General features: G+C 59.9%; 1 protein-coding gene across 1 annotated transcript; it reads left to right on the forward strand.

Moving 5' to 3' along the window:
- Positions 1–1,679: 1,679 nt before the first annotated feature.
- On the forward strand, positions 1,680–6,803 carry LOC135873913 (tigger transposable element-derived protein 4-like). The gene is made up of 4 exons (XM_065398522.1): positions 1,680–1,703; positions 3,095–3,221; positions 3,972–4,085; positions 5,206–6,803. The coding sequence occupies exons 1-4, from the start codon at positions 1,680–1,682 to the stop codon at positions 6,801–6,803; spliced, it is 1,863 nt and encodes a 620-aa protein (XP_065254594.1).
- Positions 6,804–19,529: the final 12,726 nt, after the last annotated feature.

Genomic DNA, 19,529 nt, shown 5'->3' on the forward strand with positions numbered 1-19,529 from the left:
GCAGCGCATCCGGCCCCATGGACTTGTGCACATCCAGTTTTTCTAAATACTCCCGAACCACTTGTTTCTCCATGGAGGGCTGGTCACTTTCCCCCCATACTGTGCTGCCCAGTGCAGCAGTCTGGGAGCTGACCTTGTTTGTGAAAACAGAGTCAAAAAAATCATTGAGTACATTAGCTTTTTCCACATCCTTGGTCACTAGGTTGCCTCCCTCGTTCAGTAAGGGGCCCACACTTTCCTTGACTTTCTTCTTGTTGCTAACATACCTGAAGAAACCCTTCTTGTTACTCTTAACATCTCTTGCTAGCTGCAACTCCAAGAGTGATTTGGCCTTCCTGATTTCACTCCTGCATGCCTGAGCAATATTTTTATACTCCTCCCTGGTCATTTGTCCAATCTTCCACTTCTTGTAAGCTTCTTTTTTGCGTTTAAGATCAGCAAGGATTTCACTGTTAAGCCAAGCTGGTCGCCTGCCATATTTACTGTTCTTTCTACACATCGGGATGGTTTGTTCCTGCAACCGCAATAAGGATTCTTTAAAGTACAGCCAGCTCTCCTGGACCCCTTTGCCCTTCATGTTATTCTCCAAAGGGGATCCTGCCCATCAGTTCCCTGAGGGAGTCAAGTTCAATTGAAAATGCACAGAAACAGCATTTTATTTATTTTATTAAATAAAACTACCTTAAATGTGCTTGATACAGAAGAAAAAATAATACAAGCGATTTGGCATGTACCCATAACTGACTGATTAAACACAGCTCGCATTAGCTGGCGTTAGTGACCTGGTCACCATGTCTGTCCTCCCGGAGTTAGCACCAGCCGAGCTTTTCCCCTCGCACCTTGTGATTCATAGACTGCAAGAGGAAAACGAACTTTCCTGCTTTTCCACCTCCCAACCGGTTTCTTACCGCGAGCTAGTCACTGAACTCACTGTACCTGCAAGAGGTTACTGCTGGCAAAAGCTGGGGCGAGCCCTTCCGCACCTCTGGGTCCAGGGGCCTGGCCAGTGACTGCCGCGGCTCGGCTGGGTTTCCTGGATCCCACCAGCCGGGCCGCAGCTGTCCTGCTCGGAGCGGTGCGCTCGGGGATGGCGATACAAACCCGCAGGCTCCAGGCCTGGCCCCGGGCTGTGGATTTCAGGTTGGATTGTAGCCGGAGCTCCTTGTACCCCAGCCCGGCTGCTGGGGCTGGACCAGCCGGGGTCTGAACACTGCAGCCAGGGCAGGGGGATCCAGCCGCAATCGCCTCTCCCAGCCCTGTACAGGCTGCGCGGCCGGGGCGGTGCGCTGCGCTGCGCGGGGGCCGGGCTGCGCGGACCCCTGGGACGCGGAGCGGGGCGGGGCGGGGCTGCCGCTTCCCCGTGTTGCCAAGGCACAAAGCCGAGGCTGGGCCGGGACTACAGGGCCCAGCGTGCGCCAGGAGCCGGCTGCGTCCGGGGGCAGGTTTGGGGTCTGTGCCGGGCAGTGCCGGGGCGCATCTCTCCGCCTGCCGGGCTGGGCACCGCGTCCCTCCTGCAGCCGGCGGAGAGGCGGCCGCCAGCGGGGCCCGGGGATCCCGGCGCGCCAGGGGGACCCCGGCGAGGGGCCGGACCGGGGCGCGCTGCACCGCGGGACCGGGCTCGGGCATGTGCCCTCTGGGCAGCCGCGGCGCCATCGCTCGCAGAGGAGAGAGCGGGGGAAATGGCTGCAGGGGCTTCGGCGCAGGTAGGGCCGGGCCGGGCCGGGGGGCTCTGGGGGCGCGCGGCGGGGCCGGGCCGGGCCGGGGGGCTCTGGGGGCGCGCGGCGGGGCCGGGCCGGGCCGGGCCGGGGGGCTCTGGGGGCGCGCGTCTCCTGCTCCTGTGCTCGCGGGGGCCCTCGGGGATGGGGACCGGGGGAGGCCCCGAGGGTTGGCGGAGCCTCCAGCCAGCAGCGCTCTCGTTGCTTTATATGTGCTGCAGCTGGGCCCGGGAGGAGGCGGGTTGGGAGCCAGGACTCCTGGGTTCCATCCCGAGCTCTGGGAGAAGAATGGGGCCTAGTGGCTGAGGGGAGGGTGGGAGTTAGGGATCCTGGGTTTTGTTCCTGACTTGCTGTGGGATCTCTTTTAGTCCTTTCCTGGCTCTGTGCCTCAGTTTCCCCCTCCATAAAATGGGGATAAGTGAATAACCGCACATGGTGCCGGGCAGTGTAGACAGATAAGGGGTCATTTCTTCCCCTTCCTCCTCTTCCCCCACACCCCAGTCAGGGCATCTCAGTCCAGCGCGCCTGGCAGCATTGCTGCCACTCAAACCCTGCTCCCCACCTCTGCAGAGCCCTCCCTCCCCCCCCCCCCCCGCTGCCCCTGCCGTTCCGGAGCAGGGGCTCCCCGGCACACCCCACTTCGAACAGCCAAGCCGGTGAGGCCTGTCCCTGGCTCACTTCCCATCAACAGCAAAGGGTGACGCTTGCATCGTCCCCTGGAGCCCGGCATGAAGGGGGCAGAGGCCCTGGGATGCTAGAACCATGTGTTGCCTCCTGGACGTTACACTGCCCTGTTACACTGCACACCCCCTTCCTGCAAAGAGCCGCAGCGCTGCCCAAGGCCTGGCGGGGCCGCAGGAACCTGCCTGCCTCGGCTACGTTATTAGCTAGCGATCGCCTTGTCGCCCCAGGCGTGGGCCAGGCCCCCCTTGTGTGAGGTGCTGCACACACTCAGAGCAGGAAGTCTGGGCCCCCAGGAGCTGATCATGTAGGTACCAGCCAAGAGACAGCAGAGATGGGCAGATGGAGGGGGAGTATGGGGACACAATGCGGCGGCGCTGAGCGTGGTGGGCAGCAGGCTCGGCGGGTAGCAGGCTCAGCGCTGTTGCAGCCTCCCGGCAAGGAGGCTTGTGAAGGTGGGTAATCCGGTCGTTTTGTGGGGGCTCTGAAGGGCTTGTTTGAAATGTACCAGGCAGGCCCTGCGCCGGCTGGCAGCTGAGAGGGAGAGAGAGCGGGTGGGTGAGGACGGACAGTGAAAACTAGCAGCGAAGGAAGTGGAGGGCAGCAAAGAGGGGGTGACGTGGTCAAAGCGAAGGGCCCCGAGCGTCCGCAGGCCGCCGAAGCGGGTGGTGCTGAGCAGGGAGCGGTTTGTTTCCCAGGGACCCGTGACCTTTGAGGACGTCGCTGTCTATTTCACCAAGGAGGAGTGGAAGAAACTGGCAGGATGGCAGCGGGAGCTGTACCGCCACGTAATGCTGGAGAACTACGAGCTGGTGGCCTCGCTGGGTGAGCTCCTCGGCCATCCCCTTGTTAGCAGCAGCCCCCAACTCGGACGTCACCGGGGTCCCCCACCAATTCCTGCTGTGGGGAAATCTGATTGAATGTGACAATCATGGAACCCCGTGGGGCATGGCATGGCGTGGGGTGAGCACCAGGGTGGGCAAGGCATGGGGTGGGCTGGCGCCAGAGCAGGCTGGGGCGGGCACCAGGGTGGGCGTGGGGTGGGCGGGCACCAGGGCGGGAGAGGCGTGGGCAGGCTAGTATGGGGCTGCATAAGCTCCTGTCTGTGCACTTCAGCTGTGACCTGCGATATCCCCTGCTGACCGTTTGTGGCTCCTTGTGGGTCTCACTCAGTCCCGGTCTCCGTTTCAGCCCACTTGTGCCTGGTGCCCGGCACTGAGCCCCGGGGAACCGCTTTTGCCCAGATCTGGCCTCGTAGCCCTGGTCAGCGCATTGCTTGTGCAGGCCTGTCCGAGCGCTCCAGGCGCTGGCAGAGTGGGGAGCCCTGGCGGGGGACGATGGAGGGTTGGGGGGCAGGGTGTGGGGGGTCATTCTGTCTGGCCCCTGGGGGAATTAACTGCTCTGACTGTGCCTCATACAAGAAGGCCTCTTTAGCGCCAGCTCTGATGACTGTTTCACACCTGACCCCAAGCGCGCCCCTCTTTCCCCCCCCCCCCCCCCCAGCAGCCCAGGAGAGCCTGAGCCAGGGTCCTGGGGGAGTGCCAGAAACCGACTGTGCTTCTCCCCCCGGCCCAGGCTCTGCAAGCCCCAAACCTGAGCTCGTCTCTAAGCTGGAGCGAGGGGAAGAGCCGCATGTCGGGGACAGCCAGGACCTGCGAGCGAGGGAGAGCCCCAAAGGCCCCGTCCCAGGTGAGTGATGCACACACCTCTCCAGACCCAGTTCCCAGCCTGGATAGCCTGGCGTGCGCACTCTGAGGCCCTGCCCCCCACTTGCTTTGCCCCGGGTTGTCACTGATGGCTGGGCAACGTGGGCGTACGATGGCCCAGGTGCAAACAGCGGCACACGGCCTGAGACGGGAGACTCAGGCCTGGGGGCCTGCCCATACCCAGCTGTAGTGACTGCACGTGTGAATGGCCAGGTCCCTGGGTAGCTGGTGTAATGGGCATGTCCAGTGATCACACATGCAAACGCTGTCTCTGCATTACTGCTCACGGCTGGTTCTCCGCCCTGCACCTCACGTAGCCATGTGTCCTGTTAGCGCACCTGACCCGTCTCCGCTCCCCGCTGCTGGGGAATGTGTCCCACGCTCTCTGCAGGCAGCTCTCGCAGCCGCTCGCTCCCGGAGTCGATTCTCCACCAGGGTTTAGTGCCCACGTTCCAGCGGGGGGGCCCAAACTCGGTCTGAAAAAGCCCCACGAGTGTCATGCTGGGACTGACAGATCTTTAAGAGGAACTCCCGGCCGCTGTTGCTCCTTACAGGCAACACAGGCCGGGCTGCGGCAGCACCACGGTCTGGGCGTGTGTTATGGTCTTGTGGTTTCCTATTGCTCAAAGCCCCCCAGCGGGGAGGGTGGCCAGCTGCTAGCGCAGGGGTTGAGAACAGGGTGGGCTCCCCCACTCCTGGGTCACAGCCTCTCCTCGCAGGTGACTCATTCAGGGCTGCACGTGCAGCGTTTCCAGTGGGACTCCTGGGTTCTTATTCCCAGCTCTGGGAGGGGAATGGGATCTGCTGAGAGGTGGGAGCCAGGACTCCTGGGTTCTGTTCCAAGTTCTGCCAGTGAGGTGCTTTGAGACCTTGGGCAAGTCACAGCCCCTCTCTGTGCCTCAGTTTCCCCATCGGTAGCCGGGGACGATCTTCGCTCCCAAGAGGGCTGCGAGCCTCAGAGCCTGGGGCTGGAGGGGGTACGACTGCTCAAGGAAGATGCGGGGTGTGTGGGGCCCAGTTGCCCAGGGCTGCCCTGGGAACGAGGCGTGGGAGAGGCGCTGGGCGGGCTGCGGAGAGCTGACGGGGTCTTTCTTTCCCAGCAGACCCTTCCAAGCGCCGGCTCTCGTGCTGCACGACCACGGTCATTTCCAAGAGGAAGGAGCTCTCGCTGGCCGACCGGGTCAAACTGCTGCAGGCCCTGGAGTCGCCCTCCGCCTCCCTGTCCAGCGTGGCCAAGCTGTTTGGGATCTCCAAGAGCCAGGCGGGCCGGATCGGCCGCAGCCGGGAGCAGATTCTGGCCGACTGGCGCACCAACGCCAACCCGCTGCGGAAGCGGAAGCGGGAGGGCAAGGGCGGGGAGGTGGAGGACGCGCTGTTCCTCTGGTTCCAGCAGGCCCTGGCCAGGGGGGAGAGGCTCTCGGGCCCAATCCTGAAGGCCAAGGCCCAGGAGCTGGCCCTGCACTCGGGCCGGGAGTTCGAGGCCACGGACGGCTGGCTCTGCCGGTGGAAGACCCGCCACAACATCGTCTTCAAGCGGCAGCATGGCGAGAAGCAGGACGCGGACGTCGGCAGCGCCCAGAGCTGGGTGAGTGAGGTGCTGCCCTCCCTGCTGGCCGGCTACAGCGCCGAGAACATTTTCAACGCCGACGAGACCGGGCTGCTGTACCGCGGCTACCCCGACCGGGACCCGCCGCTCCTGGGTGGCAAGAAGGCCAAGGACCGCGTCTCCGTCCTCTGCTGCGCCAACCACGCCGGCACGGAGAAGAGGCGCCTGCTGGTGGTGGGCAAGAGCCGGCGGCCACGGTGCCTGCCCAAGGACCTGCGCGCCCTGCCCGTCGCCTACGCCAACTCGGCCAACGCCTGGGTGACCGCGCACATCTTCCAGGAGTGGGTGCTGCAGTGGGACCAGGAGCTGCGGCACGACCGGCGCAAGGTCCTGCTCTTCCTGGCCCACAGCAGCGCTCACCCCCGCGAGCTGCAGGCCAAGCTGCGTCACATCAAGCTGGCCTTCTTCCCCCCCAACACCAGCAGCATCACCCAGCCCATGGACATGGGCGTCATCCGCAACCTGAAGGGACACTACCGGGCGCTGGTGGCAGCCAAGGCCCTGCGGAGCCCGGAGCAGGGGCGGGCGGGGCGGACGGCCGAGATCGCCGGGCGCGTCACGCTGCTGGACGCCGTTTACATGCTGCACCAGGCGTGGAGCCTGGTCCGGCCGGCCACGGTACAGAGCTGCTTCCGGAAGGCCGGCTTCCACCTGGCGCCCTTTGAGCGGGAGGAGCTGGACCTGCCGCCGCTGGCCGACGTGCCCCGGCCGCCCTTCATGAGCGAGCAGGACTTCAGCGAGTTCGTCGGCATGGACGCGGAGGAGCCGGCCGTGGGCGAGATGACCAGCGAGGAGTGTGCGCTGGCCCAGAGGAGCCAGTGGGCCGAGGCCGCCGAGTGCTCGGAGGAGGACGGGGACCTGGACCCGGGGAGCCGCGTCACCGCCGCCGAGGCCCTGGCCGGTCTCTCTGCCGCCATGAAGTGGTGCCAGCTGCACGGCCTGGTCTACCACTGGGAGAGACTGCTGGAGACGGAGAGCGCCGTGCAAATGGCCGCCGTGGCCGAGGCCAGCCAGAGCCGGGCCCCCGGCTGCTCCCGCTATGTGCCCGGCGTGGGGCTGCCGGCTCCACCCAGGCTGGGCTCGGACCTGCTCTGACCCCTCTGACCCGCACCCCACCCTTCCCCCCGGGGGGGGCTCGGGCAGCAAGGCAGGGTGAGCCCAGTGCCGCAGGCTGCCCGCAGGGCGGGGAGGGGAAGGGCCAGGGGTTCCCCAGGCCTCGGTGTCTAGACTGCGAGTAGATCAGGCTGGGGGGGCATTGGGGCTGGGGGTGTGGAAAAGAGGAGGGGGAAGGAGTGAGGACAGACAGCATGGCGTGGGGGAGAGAGGGGGCTTCCCGTGGACTGGTCATTCCCCGGGAAGGGGTCTCTCTCCCCTCCCCCGCCAGGTAACCCATTCCAGTGTTTCACCACCCTCCTAGTGAAATAGTGTTTCCTAATATCCAACCTAGACCTCCCCCACTGCAACTTGAGACCATTACTCCTTGTTCTGTCATCTGCCACCACTGAGAACAGCCGAGCTCCATCCTCTTTGGAACCCCCCTTCAGGTAGTTGAAAGCAGCTATCAATTCCCCCTCATTCTTCTCTTCTGGAGACTAAACAATCCCAGTTCCCTCAGCCTCTCCTCATAAGTCATGTGCTCCAGCCCCCTCCCTCCATCCCCAATAGGGTGGCCAGGCGCCCCAGGGATGGGTCTCTCCCCTCCCCCGATAGGGTGCCCCGGGGACGAGCTCCCCTCCCCCAGCAGGGTGGCCTGGTGCTGGGTCTCTCCTAATAAGACGGTTTGCCCCAGGCGGGTCTGTCCTGGGAGGAGATTTCTTCGTGCCTGTGACTGGCTGGCCCTTCCCATGCCCTTCATGACTCCTTGCCGCTCCATGGGGCGGCTGGTCCCTGGCCGGCGGGTTTAACCCCTCTGCCGGCGCTGGCCACGGGCTTTGTCCGGACACAGCTCCTGTCACGTGATGGTGACTCTGCTCCGAGCGCTCCCTCTGCCTAAGGAGCCTCTGGCGTCCCCTTGCCCCCCACAGCTGGCTCTGGCTCTGAGGGGCAGGGGTTGCCCTGTGGGAAGCTATTTCTGCCCTTGGCATCTCTCCTTCCTCTGCCCCACACCCGCACCGGTGCCAGGGCTCTGCTGGGAGTCCCACCGCCCCCTGCAGCCCTGTCCCCGGGGCATCCCACCCGCTGTGCCAGGGGCTCCCAGGCGTCGCCTGGCCAGTAGAACTGGGGCAAACAGCAGGCTCCAGCCCAGGCGGGAGGTTGGGGGCGGCTGCGGATCTCAGCTGGGCTGGACCCTGGGGTGACGCTGCCCCCCGAGCTGTCTGGGAACGTCGGTTCCCGTGCGCAGGGTGGCGGTAGCTGCTGATGCCCTTTGCATGGTCCAGACGACTGAGGCCGGGCCCAGGCGGTGTCTGTGGTCTCATTACATGTCATTAGAGCCACTAAACACTATATCCGTAGAGCAGCCGTCAACAGGCGTCCCTCGGTTCCCGGCCAGGCCGACAGAAATCCCTGGGCAGTGGCAGGTCTCTGGTTGCGAGGAGAACGTCGCAGCCCAGCCCGGGAGCCGGAGTCCTTCCCCCCCGTATGACCAGGCACCAGCAGCCTGGCTGGGCTGCGCTAAGCTGCTGGATCGGAGAGCTGCCCGAGCGCTGTCTGTTGCGCTGGCCTCTGCCTGGGCCGCGGCTCCCCGACCCAGCGGCTCTGGGGGATCTCGCGCTGTGAGATGGCCGTGGAAAGGCAAGTTGGGCTGACTCCAATCGCCTTTGTCCTCAGTGGCATCACAGCCCTAGGCCAGGGGCTTTCAGGCTGCGGGCCGCGGCCCCCTGGGGATCCTCAGACTGTCTAGGATTTCCAAAGGGAGCTGCTCCTCCAGTCGAAACTTTGTAGGGTCTGCAAATGGAAAGAAGGTTGAAAAGCCCTGAGCTAGGCTGACCTGGTTCCTAGCCCTGCCCATAGCAAGCTGGGGCCAGAGCGGGGCAGGCTCGGCAGCACGTGGCCGTGACGGGTGTGTTCGGAGTCTTCAAGAGCAAAACCGGGTCTTAGAGCACCAAACGCTCCAGTGCAGAGCAGCCTGAGGTGCATGGTGGCTACAGACACACGTTTAACCCTTTATCTGCTGCTCCTCCAATTAGAAACCTCCCGGTCCCGTGCAGCGAGGCTCCTGCTTTGGCTGGTTGTCCATGGGGCTGGCTGTCCATGGGGCAGGTTGGCCCCAAGGCGTAAGGCTGTGAGTGTTGACTGTAAAGTAAAATAGTCGCCCAGTGATTTGGACGTCGGGGCTGATTGCTGCCGGCTCTCCCAGCGTGGAAGGAAAAGGGACGTCAGGGATGTCCTTCCAGCCCTATGGGACGCCTGCCTGGGGCTTGGGGTTTTGATCCTGCGCGGGGGAGGGGGGGGAATGTCGTTCATCCTGCTAATCTAATTTATCCATTGACCCTTTCATCTAGTGTTAATATAGCCCTCGTGTAGACTAGAATGTCCCAATCCCCATTGCCTTGGCCAGAATCCCCCGTGGATTTCTGCCCCTCCTGGTTATGCAGCATGAGTCACTGGGAACAGGGGTGTTTGCCTCCGAGCCTGACTTGTGTGTGTGACTAGAACAGAAACACGGAACTGTAGCAGAGTGAAATAAAGCGGAGCTGTTGGACACAGCCAGTGCGGGGTGTTGCATTGCTCTCGGTGTAACTTGCTGCACCTTCCTGCCCGGGTGTCCGAGCATTGCCTAGCCAAGAGCCCATTGGCAGCTTGTACTAGGCCTGTGTCTTCACTTGGGTCTGATCCTGCAATGGGACTGGCCCCCTACAACACTGCAGAGTCAGACCCAGAGCCTGCCGGCCGGTGATGAGCACTAGCTGGGGAGGGCTCTGAGGTACTAGAGAGAATTCTCTCCTAGGTGTCTGGCTCATGGGTCTTGCCCACATGCTCCAGGTCTAACTGATCACAGTATTTGGGGTCAGGAAGGAATCTTCCCCCAGGTCAGATTAGCAGGCCCTAGGGGGGTTTCACCTTCCTCTGCAGCATGGGTTAGTTTAAACCTGCAAGTGAACTTGAAGGCTCTCTAACTTGAGGTCTTTAAACCGTGATTTGAGGGCGTCAGTAACTCAGGCAGAGGTTGGGGGCTATCCCAGGAGTGGGTGGGTTCTGTGGCCTGCGCCTGGAGGAGGTCAGACAGATGCTCACAATGGTCCCTTCTGCCCGTGCAGTCTGAGAGCCGAGTGCAGGTCTGCGGCTGGCTTTGCAGTGGGCACAGTTCAGGCTTTGGTTCAATACCCGCTTTTCCTGATCGCTCTCCTGCGCTTAGTGGGTTTCACGTCTGTTTCTGTTTCCCACTGGGACCCTGTTGGCTTCAGCTACCTTCTGCCGGCGAGAGCCAGGCTGAGACTGGCCTGTCCCAGCCTCCCAGGGTCGGGCCCCGAGGGGGGTGGGTGATACACTCTGATGGGGGGGTTGCCTGTTGAGGCTTTTCTGGGGTTCATTTACACTCAAAGGCCAAGATGTGTGAGTGACTTTGGGTGCCTGATCTCTGGGGGTGCCCCTCGCAGCCTGGTTCTCCGGGTTCTTCGCTGGCCCCCTCACCATGCTGGCTGCGCACTACGGCTGCCCGCGACCAGCGAGACTCCCCTGTGGGGTGGAGAAGGGAGGTCCCTTTCCTCGCGGCTCGGCTGTTTGCCAAAGAGAGGAACCTGCGACTTAGCTGCTGTTACAAGTGCACCCGCTGGTCACGGTCGGGGAGCTGGCAGAGACCTGCAGAAACGGATCCCGGGGGGCAAGGGGAGCAGCTACCCACGAGGCAGAAAACCAAACCCAAATCAGCACGTACACATCCGTGGTGTTCGTTATCCGCATGGCGGCAGCAGGGCCGGTGCAAGCTAGGGCGCTAGCATTTGGGGGCGGCATTTTCTTCGGTGGCGACAGCGGCGGCCGGATCTTTGGCCGCCCCGGTCGTCGTCGGCATTTAGGCGGAGGGAGCTGGGGCAGGGGGGCGCGGGGAGGGCCGCCTGCAGCAAGTAAGGGTGGGGGGGCGGCACGCAGGGGAACTCCCTGCCCCAGCTCACCTCTGCTCCGCCTCCTCCCCTGAGCACGCTGCCCCGCTCTGCTTCTCTCCCTACCAGGCTTGCGGCACCAAACAGCTGATTGGCGCCGCAAGCCTGGGAGGCGGGAGAAATGGAGTGGCGACGGCGTGCTTGGGGAGGACGCGGAGCAGAGGTGAGCTGGGGTGGGGAGCTGCCGCACGGCTCCCTGGGCGGGGAGCTGCCACAGGGGGGCGCACCTCAGGGCAGAGGGGGGCCAGACAGCAGCCGGGGTGTGCTGAAGTGAGGTTTTTCACCTTACGTTGCATGTGAGTCTTACTGTCCTATACTAATATTGTGTGTGCCTCTTTCCCTGTGTGCTGCACCAATGCCTGTGTGGTGGGAATTGGGTGTCACCTTTGCTGAGGCCCTCGGGGAAAGTGAGGTGGCTCCAGTTGCCTGCATGTAGGCGATGGCCGGTGCCCTTCGTAACCTGAGACCCAGGAGAGGAATGTGACCAGGTCACACTTTGCTCCGGAAGCAGGACAAAAAGACTGGAGGGAGGCCAGGCAGCTGGGTCCAGGGCAGTCTGCGGTGGGGGACTGGAGGGGGGAGTCCAGGGTGTCTGGGATTCTCCAAGATGGACTTGGCTGAAAGTCACTGATGTCTGTGCTAACAAGTTCTATTCTACACCATCTTCCTGTCGACTAATAAACCTTCGGTTTTACGCTAGCTTGAGAGTCCTGCCTGGCTTTGTAGGGAGCAGTTCCAGAGCATCGCCCGGGGACCCCGTGTCAGGGTTCAGTGGCAGTCTTGGTTCCCCGCAATGCTGAGGCAGTGGCAGCTCATCTGCATGGATACGGCCAGGCCGGGGATTCCCCGTTCATGCCCTGGCAGGGCCGATAAACAGAAGCCTCCTGTTCCTTTCCGTGCCCTGCGCTTTATAGGTGCAAGGAGCCTTACCTGATCCCGCCCCCACGGCAGCGCCACTTGCTGCTGCATTAACACCACAGCAGAACCCGGCTCCTCCGTTCATGCTACCGCTGCGCAGGCTCGGGCCGGCCCGTTCCCAGAGGGAGCCTTGCCCATCGTCCAGCTCCCTCGAGGAGAAACCCGGGTCTGTCTACCCTGAGCAGCAGCGACTCAGAGCCTGGACTGCCAGGCTGGGGCTCACAGGACTCGCGCGGCGGGGTTAGAACTGGCTGTGGAGATGGCGGGCTGGAGGGCAGGCGCTGAAGCTTGGGGGAGCAGCTGGGCTTCAGAGCCTGAGCCCCACCATCGACAGCTGTTTTTAGCACTGTAGGCCTGAGCCTGTCCACCTGGCTCTGGGTCGCTGCCCTGTGCTGGGTGGACGTCGTTCCAGAGCCCACCAGAACTATTTCCCGCCTGGCACCTGGGCTTTGGGCTGAGAATTGGGCTGGGCTGCACGGGGGAGAGCATGTGCCTCAGCTAATCCTGCCCAGTCCAGCACCCCCGGACCCATCCTGCGTGTCCCTGGCCTCCGTGACGTCCCCTGCTCCCTGCAGCCAGCTCCGAGCTGCTGCTCGCTGACCGAGCCAGGCTGGGGCGTAGTTCTCCCAGCAATGGGCAGGAGGCAGGAGAGGAGTTGGAGGATGAGGCAGCCAGGCACTGCAGACCGTGGACAGACTGGCTGGCCGGGGGCTTTGCTAGCCCATTGCTGAGAAGTAGCGGCCGCATGGCAGTGACACGCCAGAAGGGATGGCCGGGGGCTGAGCAGGGAGTGATTACAGGGGCGGAAGGGGTGTGCGAGGGAGCAGGTGAGGTGCTGGAGCAGGTGTGTAATGGGGCTGGCTGCACCAGGCCCCAGAGTTGGCTGCGGGCCTGTGTGGGGAATGAAAGGGCTGGCAAGCCAGGCCAGCTTGTCTCTGCCCCCTGCGCAGCTCAGGACGTTAGACTTCGCCCATGGAGTTCAGTCCCTGGCAGCCCGGCGTAGCTTCCAGAGGTCCCCCGGCTGGGCTGGGAGACGTCAGGCCCCAGAGACTCCATCCTGGCCCTTGGCGGGTTGTTCCAATGGCTAATCGCCCTCCTGCGGCAAAGCTGGGCCTCGCTCCCAAAGGCTCCTGCTGCCTTTCTCCACTGCCCTGGGGAGCCTCAGGCCCTGGGCCTGTCTCCCCAGAGAGGTGCTTTCCGGGTGTCTCTGCCGCCCACCGCTGGGCCAGGCGTGGCCCCCTCCCTGGCAGCTGCACACTCCGCTGTTCCCCCTGGCTGCACTGGCTCTTGTGCCGGGGGCTTGGCTGCAGCGGTTCCCGGCCTCGCTGCCCGTCGGGCTGGGTTCTCCTGGGCTGTAGGGATCCAGCGCTAACAGCCGGGGGCAGCACGTGGGGACGCCCTGCCCTGCCCGGCTCCGCACACTAGCCTTGGTGAAAGGGGGAGGAGGGGCCTGTGGGCTGCCTGGGCCCCATAAGCTCCTGACCATCCCCAGGTGTGACCCTGGGAGCAGGGAGGGGTTTGCGCTGGGGCTTTGGTATCGTCTCTGCCCGAGCACCAGTTATTCCCTCCCCTCCTGCTGTGTAGCCCAGAGTGAGAGCGCCCTGCCCCGCGGCGTCACCACCTCCTCTCCGCCAGACCCGCGGGGACGGGGCGAAGGGAAGAGCCGCAGGGTCCTGAGCCCGGTTAGAGCCCAGCACACAAGGCAGCGGTGTGGGCATGGTCGTGTACCTGCCTGCACAACGAACCGGCTGTGACGGAGGCCCTGGGCGCCGGGGCAGGGCTGGTGTAGACGCGCCGTAGGGCAGGTTGGCCGGGGGCATTACCAGAGCAAGACAGCGTTTCAAGGTATTAGACTCATGGGAGGCATGGGTGTTTAAGATTGTCTCCTTGCATGCACTTACAGCAAGGCCGATGGCTCCCTGGGTTTCTCATAATAAGCAGCACAAATGGATGGGCCTGAAGCATGTCCTGACTTTTCCTTTTTTGGCAAACTTTTTGTAACAGCCCTTCCCTTTCTTCACTGCTGACAGCCTCTGCAAATCCCCCTTGTGCTCCCCCAGTGTCTCTCTGTCTGACACGTCCTCTTTTCCTAAACGCCCCAGAGTGCTTATTCTGTTCTCCTGTCGGCTCTCCGCTCTCCACGGAGTAAGTGGGGGGCAGGGTCTATGGCTGATGCTGGCTGTTCTTTCCCAGGTCCCACCCGGGGCACCAGGATACGGGAAGTGGGGTTATCTGGTATTATATTAACATTGATCATTAGCAGAGGGATGGTTCCTGATGGAGTTTCCCATGGGAAGCCCAATTTTCCCGCTCTGGGCACTGCCTTTTTATAATGTGATTCTGCCTATACCTACGTTCTGCACATGGGCATGAAAGTGTCACCCCTCTTTTTCCTTGGTGGTCTAGTGTCCCCTAGAAAGTTAAGGGACCCTGGTTTCTATAGGCTGTGTAGGTTCTCTTTATTCTCCTTAGCACTGACGCACAACCTGTATCCCATGGGTCAGGCACATGGTGGAGACAGAGGTGCCTCTACAGCATGTTTGTGATTTAAAATTAATCTAATTTTTTGCAATATCACCACTTGGTTCGTCTTTCCCCATCAGTTTATGTAACCCCCTCCCGGCGTGCGTGGAGTGGCGCTCTGTCCCTCTCTAGTGATGGCTAGGCCCCCGAGGGGATGAGGAGCCTGCTAGAGCAGCGGCTCTCAAACTTCTGTACTGGTGACCCCTTTCACACAGCAAGCCTCTGAGTGCAGCCCCCCACCCTTAGCAATTAAATATACTTTTTACATATATTTAACACTATTATAAATGCTGGAATGAAGCGGGGTTTGGGGTGGAGGCTGGCAGCTCATGACCCCCCATGTAATAACCTTGTGACCCCCTGAGGGGTCACTACCCCTAGTTTGAGAACCCCTGTGCTATAGCCTTGGGTAACAGAGATGTGTCTTTTAGCTCATGCAGGAGAAGCTCATGAGTTTAGCTCCAGAGGTCTCAGGTTTGATTCCCTGCTGCCAATGCCCGTGTGTGGGTTGGCATTACACTTAGTGTATTGGGTTATTCTTCACTTAGGTTGGCATTTCTTATCTCCAAGGCCTAAAATAGATAAGCTAAAATCATGCAGGCCTCAGCCTACAGGCCTTGCGTTTCAGTCCTGCTTACTTAGATACCTAATACATACACCTCTACCCCAATATAACGCAACCCGATATAACACGAATTCGGATATAACGTGGTAAAGCAGTGCTCCGGGGGGGAGGGGGCTGCGCGCTCCAGCGAATCAAAGCAAGTTCGATATAACGTGGTTTCACTTATAATGTGGTAAGATTTTTTGGCTCCCGAGGATAGGGTTACCATTCGTCCGGATTCCCCCGGACATGTCCGGCTTTTTAAGCTAAAAATAGCGTCCGGGGGGAATTTGTAAATGTCCGGACTCCCCCCCCCCCCCCCATGCAGAGCACGCGCGGCTAACAGGGCAGCCGGCCGGATGGTGCCACTTACATGGGGCTCCGACAGCCAGAGAGAGCCCCTCCTCCTCTCCCCTGCAGCTGAGATCACTCCCTCCCTCCCTCCCTGCATTCGCAGATCAGCTCCGGCAGTCTGGAGCTCCTCCCCTGCTCCCCAGAGTGCCGGGACGAACGGCTCAGGTCGTTCCTGAGCAAGTTCACAGAGACATTAGGCGAAGGCCAACAACAAGGGGGCCAGGGGGTCGGAGAAGGGGCAGGGAGGTTCTGGGGGGGGCAGTCAAGTGACGGGGGGGGTCGGGAGTTCGGGGGGGGCTTTCTGGGGGAGGGTGTGGAGAAGGTTTTGGGCAGTCAGGGTACAGGTAGGGGGTAGGGTCCTGGGGGGCATTTAGGGGAGGGTCTTAGGAGGGGGCAGTTAGGGGACAAGGAACGGGGAGGCTTAGGTAGGGAGTGGGGTTCTGGAGGGCAGTTAGGAGCAGGGGTCCCAGGAGGGGGCAGTCAGGGGACAAGGAGTGGGGGGGGGGGGTTGGGAGTTCTGGGGGGGGGGCTGTCAGGGGGCAGGAGTGGGGAGAGGGATCGGAGCAGTCAGGGGACAGGGAGCAGAGGGGTTTAGATGGGTCGGGAGTTCTGGGGGGGCTGTCAGGGGGTGGGGAGTGGTTGGATGGGGCGTGGGAGTCCCAGGGGTCTGTCTGGGGGTGTGGATAAGGGTTGGGGCAGTCAGGGTACAGGTAGGGGGTAGAGTCCTAGGGGGCCAGTTAGGATGGGGGGAGGGTCTCAGGAGGGGGCAGTCAGGGGACAAGAGGCAGGGAGGCTTAGGTAGGGGGTGGAGTCCTGGGGGGCCAGTTAGGATGGGGGGAGGGTCTCAGGAGGGGGCAGTCAGGGGACAAGAGGCAGGGAGGCTTAGGTAGGGGGTGGAGTCCTGGGGGGCAGTTAGGGGCAGGGGTCCCAGGAGGGGGCAGTCAGGGGACAAGGAGCGGGGGGAGGGTTGGGGGTTCTGAGGGGGGGAAGTGGGAGGGGCAGGGGCGGGGCTAGGGCAGGATGGGGCGGGGCTCCTCCCGTCCTCTTTTTTGCTTGCTGGATTATGGTAACCCTACCCGAGGACAGCGTTATATTGGGGTAGAGGTGTACTTATCCCTTCTGACTACTGATCAGTCTTATACTTCTATAATCCTACAACTGAACTCTATTTAGCATACAATGATTATATATGACATGTTTATTAATCATGCCCCTACTTATACAGCCCAAAATGCCATTAGCCTTCTTGGCAACAAGGGCACACTGTTGACTCATATCCAGCTTCTCGTCCACTGTAACCCCTAGGTTCTTTTCTGCAGAACTGCCACATCTGTACCCTAAAGTTCAGATGTGGGGACCCGCGTAAAAGACCCCCTAAGCTTCTTTCTACCAGCTTAGGTTAAATTTTAATACTCTGCCACCACCAAGTGCTTTAACAAGAAAGAGGGAAAGGACCACTTGGAGTTCCTCTTCCCCCAAAATATCCCCCCAAGCCCTTACACCCCTTTTCCTGGGTAGGCTTGAGAAATATCCCACGAAGCCCCTACACCCCTTTCCCTGGGAAGGCTTGGTAATCCCCTCACCAATTAGTCCTGGTGAACACAAATCCAAACCCTTGGATCTTAAAACAATGAAAAATTAATCAGGTTCTTAAAAGAAGAATTTTATTAAAAGAAAAGGTAAACTTCATCTCTGTAAAATCAGGATGGAAAATAACTTTACAGGGTAATCAGATTCAAAGAGCCCAGAGGAACCCCCTCTAGCCTTAGGTTCAAAGTTACAGCAAACAGAGGTAAACCCTCTAGCAAAAGGAACATTTACAAGTTGAGAAAACAAAGATAAACCTAACACACCTTGCCTGGCTGTTACTTAAAAGTTTGAAATAAGAGAGACTTGTGCAGAAAGATTTGGAGAACCTGGATTGATGTCCGGTCCCTCTTAGTCCCAAGAGCAAACACCACCCAAAACAAAGAGCACAAACAAAACCCTTCCTCCCTACCCCACCCACCCAAGATTTGAAAGTATCTTCTTCCCTTATTGGTCCTTTGGGTCAGGTGTCAGCCAGGTTACCTGAGCTTCTTAACCCTTTACAGGTAAAAGGATTTTGGTGTCTCTGGCCAGGAGGGACTTTACAGTATTGTACACAGGAGGGTTGTTACCCTTCCCTTTACAGTTATGACATGCTGCCTAGCCATTCGGTCCCTAGTCTGTAGCAGTGCATGGGATTCTTCCGTCCTAATTGCAGGACTCTGCACTTGTCCTTGTTGAACCTCATCAAATTTCTTTTGGCCCAATCCTCTAATTTGTCTAGGTCCCTCTGGATCCTATCCCTACCCTCCAGTGTATCTACCACTCCTCCCAGTTTAGTGTCATCTGCAAACTTGCTGAGAGTGCAGTCCACGCCATCCTCCAGATCATTAATGAAGATATTGAACAAAACCGGCCCCAGGACCGACCCTTGGGGCACTCCGCTTGATACCGGCTGCCAACTAGACATGGAGCCGTTGATCACTACCCGTTGAGCCCGATGATCTAGCCAGCTTTCTATCCACCTTATAGTCCATTCATCCAGCCCATACTTCTTTAACTTGCTGGCAAGAATACTGTGGGAGACCATATCAAAAGCTTTGCTAAAGTCAAGGAATAACACGTCCACTGCTTTCCCCTCATCCACAGAGCCAGTTATCTGCTCATAGAAGGCAATTAGGTTAGTCAGGCACGACTTGCCCTTGGTGAATCCATGCTGACTGTTCCTGATCACTTTCCTCTCCTCCAAGTGCTTCAGAATTGATTCCTTGAGGACCTGCTCCATGATTTTTCCAGGGACTGAGGTGAGGCTGACTAGCCTGTAGTTCCCCAGAACCTCCCTCTTCCCTTTCTTAAAGACAGGCACTACATTAGCCTTTTTCCAGTCATCCGGGACCTCCCCCAATCGCCGTGAGTTTTCAAAGATAATGGCCAATGACTCTGCAATCACATCCGCCAACTCCTTTAGCACCCTCGGATGCAGAGCATCCGGCCCCATGGACTTGTGCTCGTCCAGTTTTTCTAAATAGTACCAAACCACTTCTTTCTCCACAGAGGGCTGGTCACCTTCTCCCCATATTGTGCTGCCCAGTGCAGCAGTCTGGGAGCTGACCTTGTTCGTGAAGACAGAGGCAAAAAAATCATTGAGTACATTAGCTTTTTCCACATCCTCGGTCACTAGGTTGCCTTCCTCATTCAATAAGGGGCCCACACTTTCCTTGACTTTCTTCTTGTTGCTAACATACCTGTAGAAACCCTTCTTGTTACTCTTAACATCCCTTGCTAGCTGCAACTCCAAGTGTGATTTGGCCTTCCTGATTTCACTCCTGCATGCCTGAGCAATATTTTTATACTCCTCCCTGGTCATTTGTCCAATCTTCCACTTCTTGTAAGCTTCTTTTTTGTGTTTAAGATCAGCAAGGATTTCACTGTTTAGCCAAGCTGGTCGCCTGCCATATTTACTATTCTTTCTACACATCGGGATGGTTTGTTCCTGCAACCGCAATAAGGATTCTTTAAAATACAGCCAGCTCTCCTGGACGCCTTTGCCCCTCATGTTATTCTCCCAGCGGATCCTGCCCATCTGTTCCCTGAGGGAGTCAAAGTCTGCTTTTCTGAAGTCCAGGGTCCGTATTCTGCTGCTCTCCTTTCTTCCTTGTGTCAGGATCCTGAACTCGACCATCTCATGGTCACTGCCTCCCAGGTTCCCATCCACTTTTGCTTCCCCTACTAATTCTTCCCTGTTTGTGAGCAGCAGGTCAAGAAGAGCTCTGCCCCTAGTTGGTTCCTCCAGCACTTGTACCAGGAAATTGTCCCCTACACTTTCCAAAAACTTCCTGGATTGTCTTTGCACCGCTGTATTGCTCTCCCAGCAGATATCAGGGTGATTGAAGTCTCCTATGAGAACCAGGGCCTGCGATCTAGTAACTTCTGCTAGTTGCTGGAAGAAAGCCTCGTCCACCTCATTCCCCTGGTCTGGTGGTCTATAGCAGCTGATCCAAGCAGGACCATTTCCAGCTGATCCACGTCCAGACCATTTCCTGGGGAGGTGCCCCAAATCCGTTCACATTTATGAAGATTCCTGGAAGAAAGTTGTTGCCCCTTCCCATGAGGGAAGCCCCATAACTGTGCAACTTACATGGGGGTAAGGGACCCGCACAAGTGTCACCGCCACAGACCCAGCTCCTGACTCAACACGGACAGCAAGAGACTTTCCAAGGCGTTGGCTCGGAGGTTTGAAAAAGTCATGAGCACTCTGGGTCAGGTGGGGCTTAGCTAACGTCCTGCCGTTCCAGCAGCGCTCGAGAACTCCCCAGGCAGTCGTTTCACTCTCTGCAGAGAGCCTTGGACGGAGCC

This window comes from Emys orbicularis, chromosome 2, assembly GCF_028017835.1.
Source record: "Emys orbicularis isolate rEmyOrb1 chromosome 2, rEmyOrb1.hap1, whole genome shotgun sequence".
NCBI classification, from domain to species: Eukaryota; Metazoa; Chordata; order Testudines; family Emydidae; genus Emys; species Emys orbicularis.

Bases quoted from the DNA above. Each gene is read 5' to 3' on its own strand.
- LOC135873913 (XM_065398522.1), top strand. From the start codon at position 1,680: ATGGCTGCAGGGGCTTCGGCGCAG. The intron at 1,704-3,094 runs GTAGGGCCGGGC...TTTGTTTCCCAG, and splicing joins CTGCAGGGGCTTCGGCGCAG to GGACCCGTGACCTTTGAGGA. The intron at 4,086-5,205 runs GTGAGTGATGCA...CTTTCCCAGCAG, and splicing joins CCCCAAAGGCCCCGTCCCAG to ACCCTTCCAAGCGCCGGCTC.